The sequence below is a fragment of the Meleagris gallopavo genome, chromosome 6 (genome assembly GCF_000146605.3).
Source record: "Meleagris gallopavo isolate NT-WF06-2002-E0010 breed Aviagen turkey brand Nicholas breeding stock chromosome 6, Turkey_5.1, whole genome shotgun sequence".
In the NCBI taxonomy this organism is placed as follows: domain Eukaryota; kingdom Metazoa; phylum Chordata; class Aves; order Galliformes; family Phasianidae; genus Meleagris; species Meleagris gallopavo.
In genome coordinates this window covers 46,981,332-46,986,198 of record NC_015016.2, presented here as the reverse complement: position 1 = coordinate 46,986,198, position 4,867 = coordinate 46,981,332, and the positions used below count along the sequence as shown (strand labels likewise).

Genomic DNA, 4,867 nt, shown 5'->3' with positions numbered 1-4,867 from the left:
AAACTTCCTCCTAATATCCAACCTAAACCTCCTCTGTCTCAGTTTAAATCCATTCCCCCTTGTCCTATCACCATCCACCCTCACAAACAGACGTTCCCCCTCCTGTTTATATGCTCCCTTCAAGGCCACAATGAGGTCTCCCTGGAGCCTTCTCTTCTCCAAGCTAAACAAGCCCAGTTCCCTCAACCTTCTCCATATATGTAGGATTGTGTGATGAACTGATCATCAGGTCTTCTCTTATTAATAATGTCAAAACGAAATGAGAGCTTAGGTCAAAACAGCACTTACGAATTTGATTTCCAAGAGCTAGCATTTGGGCTTTTTGCTGAAAGAGATTAATCAAGTACATCTACAAAAATAATATTAGATCTGGACATGTTTTAACAGTTCTCCAAAGCATGCTTTCATGCTTTGACTCCTACTGATACTGAAAGTCCTATTTCTGAGTACCAGTCTGAGAAACTGTGTGTTTCCTGTTCTTTTTTTTTTCCTCAGCATCTGAGATCCTGATGAAGTTAGCTGATGTTTCCAGTGCCTTCCAAATGTTTGCCTATGGGATTTCAAATTGGTAGTCAAAAGCAAAGACACATGAGAATCGCCATTTTGGCGCTAGAGCACGTTAAAATAATGATTTTTATCCTGCAGCTGCTGCTTGATCAGCAGCTATGAAATAATACAGCCCTACTTGAGAGGAAAAATAAGCAATCTGAACAGCTCAGTATTTTTATTCAGGCAGATACAATAATTCATAAAAAGGAGAAGTGATAATCTTTGAAACCTCCAGTCCAAACATAGACCTCAACAGAACACACATTTTGACACAAAGGAATTAACAAGAAACATCTGAACTTAGTTTTCATCCAACCACAAACAGCTTAAAGCCCCAAAGCAGACTGCTTTCCTGAAGACAGCATTCCTGCAATGAAGCATTCTCAAGCAGCTGCTCCACTGATCCTTATGAACAGTGGCCCTAGGGCTGCCACTTCTAATCGGATAGTTCCTTGTGTTTCCCCTACCAATGCAAAAGGAAGCAGCAATTTGCTGCCAGTATTGTACAAGGCATTACCAATCGTAACTAAAATAAATAAACAAATAAATAAATAGGTTTTTACCACCTCAATCCAGTTCATATTTCTTGTCATGCTGAGACTATATGGGCAGGCAGGATTTCTCAAGCTGCTGCCCCACAACACTCACACTGATTGAAACCAGCTGTTTAAGTTCCTAAAATGTATTTCCACTGTTCAGCTACAGGATTACATCACTGTCCACAAGTCAAATAAACAGGAAATGCAGGTGAAAGACATTACGAAGCACAGTCATTGGCCAGCATACTAGAAGCCAATCCCCAGAGCAAAGCTAATTTCCTGTAAGATGAACTGACAGCTCATTACTGTAGCAAATTTAGGTGCATGGGGGAAGCACTGTGCTGCATGTAACATCCTACAAGTCCCTCCTATACGAAGGACCACTGACCAGGATTTCTTTCTGTCTGGCAGACAGGGCTACTTTTAAGGTACTACTCCTTGGAGTTCAAAATCCCCTACAGAAAAAAAAAAGCCCTCATTAGTTTGAATTGTCTGCTATTAGAAAACAAGCTGTGGACTGATTTTAGCACATAAATCGTATGTTGCAGAGCTTATTTTAAATTATAGCTTCTTATATCACTTTGGCTTATATGGTACACTGATTTACAGTCCTTGGACTTGATTCTTATTTGCATTCCATCCCATATATAATTTCCAGGCAAGGAGAGTCAAAATAGATGAAGGGTATCTTTATGATTTTGCATGAACAAACAGCAATAGCAACCTACCTCTTCACTCATTTACAAACAGATGTGTACAAAAGGTGTTTCCATGAGATGCTGAAATTATGTGGGAGTCAAACTGTATATTATTATCCATTGCAACAAATTCCTAGTCTGACTACTATTTGAGGTGAAAACCAAATACAGAAATATGCAAGTCAACACTTTATAAAGCTTTTTTTTTTTCCCCTCTTAGCAGCAGAAATGCTAATGCACAATATACACTGATGCATATTGCTATTCAAACAAAAGCAATAACAGTCCGTGGTGACAGTGCAATATTCTGAAGCATGTTCATGTTTACCTCCAGTCGTCTTTTGAGAGATTAGATAAAATATTCATCTCTTCATCATCTTGTAAAAGACGATATGCTGCACTAACATGGTGATTTTCAAGCACAGACCGGTCATTATACAGAATGGCTGAGTCTGACCTAGGATTAAAAAGGAAACAAGGGAAGGTTATGTTTCTTCCTTATCTCAAGGATTGAAAAGCTTTTCTTTGCTCAGCTACAGAAGCTAGTTCCTATAGCACAGATATAAGTATTTTGAGAGTGCTTGTGATACTTTACTCATTGCTGTTAGTCATTAAAAGAAAACTAAAGATGAAAATTCACCACAAAATCTATTTCATCTGCTCAGACTCACCTAGTCTTACATTACACTAGAAAGGAATACTGAGAGCTTTCTAACTGAGAGAGATAATGTAAATGTAGGGCTGAATCACAAGGCTCCTTTCCAGTTCTTATGTATATTGCTCTGAAATTGAAGCTTGAGTGTAGCCAAACATGAAATAACGAGATGTGTTCTTGTACTGTTCCCAGAATAGTAAATAGGCTGTAAGCAAGACATAACTGAGCTGCTTTCAGTTATCTGTGCTCCTAGTTATGCTGTACAGAAGGGCAAATCCCAGTGGAATAGTACAAGACCAAAGGTACTTCACATCTTATTTTAGGCTCCATGTTATAGATCTGAAATTGCTGGATAGCTCAGTTGTTCTGAAGACTCGAAGTTAATGGCAAGAGAATGAGTACAATTCATTATAGTCCTCTCTCAGTCCTGCTTCCCAGTGAGCAATATAAATTTTTCTCCCTCAGCATTTTAGATCCTCTGTTGTTCAATGTCACAATCAATTCATTATAACTGAACTTTTCTAAAGCTATTTTCTACTTCGGAAATATAGCGGATCCCTAATTCTTGCATATAAGAAGCTGTAAGAAGGGGAGTCTGCCTTAACCTAGAACACAGACAAATTTCCTCCAGGGCTCCAAAACCTTCTTGAGCATATGTGTGATCTATCCTAGCATCCTTGATATATCTGCATACATAGCATGATTCAGCTACCATACTCCAGATGTCTACTTTAGGGTAAGTTGCAGTGCATCTTAGAAATGTCCAAGTATGCTATGTCAGTCAAGGACACCTAGACAGTTTGTCAGTGCTACCAGTAGACTTACACTGTCAAAATAATATACAGACATTAGATGCCTAATTATCACTGCAGCTAGACATTTCACAACAGTTGCACGCTTTCAAATTTTGCCATATTCTTTGTACCTCTCTTCCATCAATCTTGAAAGCCCTACAGAAGACTCTGAGATCAACAATAATGCCAGTCCAGTATAGTCTGTGATCAGCTGATTGTAAATTCCCCAGGAATTCACAAAGATTTAAGATTTTAAGCTTCTACGTTTTTCTATGTGGCTGTGCTATATTATTTTCCAAAAACTTCCCCAACCACTCATCATGATTTATGACGGCCTCACCGTGTTTGGATGTGAAAATTGTTGGTGGTTCCTGTGTGTTCATAATCATGGATAGCAGCTGCAAAGATCATGGCGAAGATCTCCAGCTCTGTCAGCCAGTGCTGAAAAGAAATTACAGAGCAATCAGATCCTTTTCCATTTGTCATTTTAAGGCCAGTTATCCCCCACTTACAGTCAGTGCTGCACATCCTTGCCTTTCCCCTGCAGCCTGCCAGCTGTTTTAAAGCAAATTTATCTGGCTGATACACCTAAGCTGAATTGGTGCTTTTCCTGACACTTCATCTAAATAAACTGAACTTCAGCAAAATAGCTTCAAGAACAACAACAACAAAAAAAAAACGCTTAAATCATAGTGAGGGGAAACAGTTGCCCTTCTTAAAGAACAATGTGTGAGGAAGAAAGAGAGGAAAATCTCAAGATTACCTTTTATTTTTTCCCAAGAAGAACTTACTAATACATGCACATTTGTGCACATACCACCAAGGTATGCATTTTCAGCTTGGTTCAACTTTGTAACAAAGCCTCAAATACAGAAAAATGTCTCTAATTTACACTAATCAGAGGAGTTTCTGTCAATCCCTGAACTATAAGGAGCACAGGAAACAGAGTGTCACAAGATGTATATCTTGTTATTCATCATTGATAGAAATAGCTGATAAAGTCCTGAGGTTGTTTCCTTTTATTTTGTCCCCAGTTGCCTAGTCAAGGTCATATTTTCAACATGATCGTCACTTTTGATTTCTAAATTAATCCGATGCTTTTAATAATGTCCCTCTGCATCAACCAATGATTTCATGCTTTTTTTTCCCCCACAGGTAGCAAGGTAATGGGTGCTGTTAGGATCAAGTACATCAGAGACAAAGCCTCTTGATACTGTAGATACTGTGAATATTTGTACAAAATGCTCCTATAATTTGAATAAAACCTTTACCATAGTGGTTGCTAAATGTTTTTGTAACAGCACACTGTAATCCTGTAAACATGTAAGAACTACCTTTTAACTCAAACCCATTAAAGGTAGTATGGTTTTGTAAATTCCTTTTAGACGTGTGCTGTAGCTCAGGGGTTACCCCTGGTCTAAATACAAGCAAGGAAAGAACAGAGAACTGTGGGTGTAGTGCTCTGCACACATCTACTTGTCCAGCTCTTTTATGGTATTTGTTGTCATAATCCCTGGAACAGTCAGTTTGCTGGAGATAGCCCCAAACATTAGAGTCTGTGCAGATGGAGAATCAAGCTAGACTCAACATTAAACATACAGCTCAAAGGTATTTATATATATATATTATATA

The 4,867-nt window shown here is 38.4% G+C and overlaps 1 protein-coding gene across 6 annotated transcripts in view; it reads right to left on the bottom strand.

Moving 5' to 3' along the window:
* PDE1C (phosphodiesterase 1C) overlaps nt 1–4,867 on the bottom strand; it is a 311,651-nt gene that overhangs the window by 51,992 nt on the left and 254,792 nt on the right. For all 6 annotated transcript variants that reach the window (XM_010713053.3, XM_010713055.3, XM_010713056.3 and 3 more), the window contains 2 exons: nt 3,576–3,676; nt 2,115–2,243 (listed from right to left, as the gene is read on the bottom strand). In XM_010713053.3, coding sequence (XP_010711355.1) covers nt 2,115–2,243; nt 3,576–3,676 — 230 coding nt within the window. The remainder of the gene's footprint in view (nt 1–2,114; nt 2,244–3,575; nt 3,677–4,867) is intronic.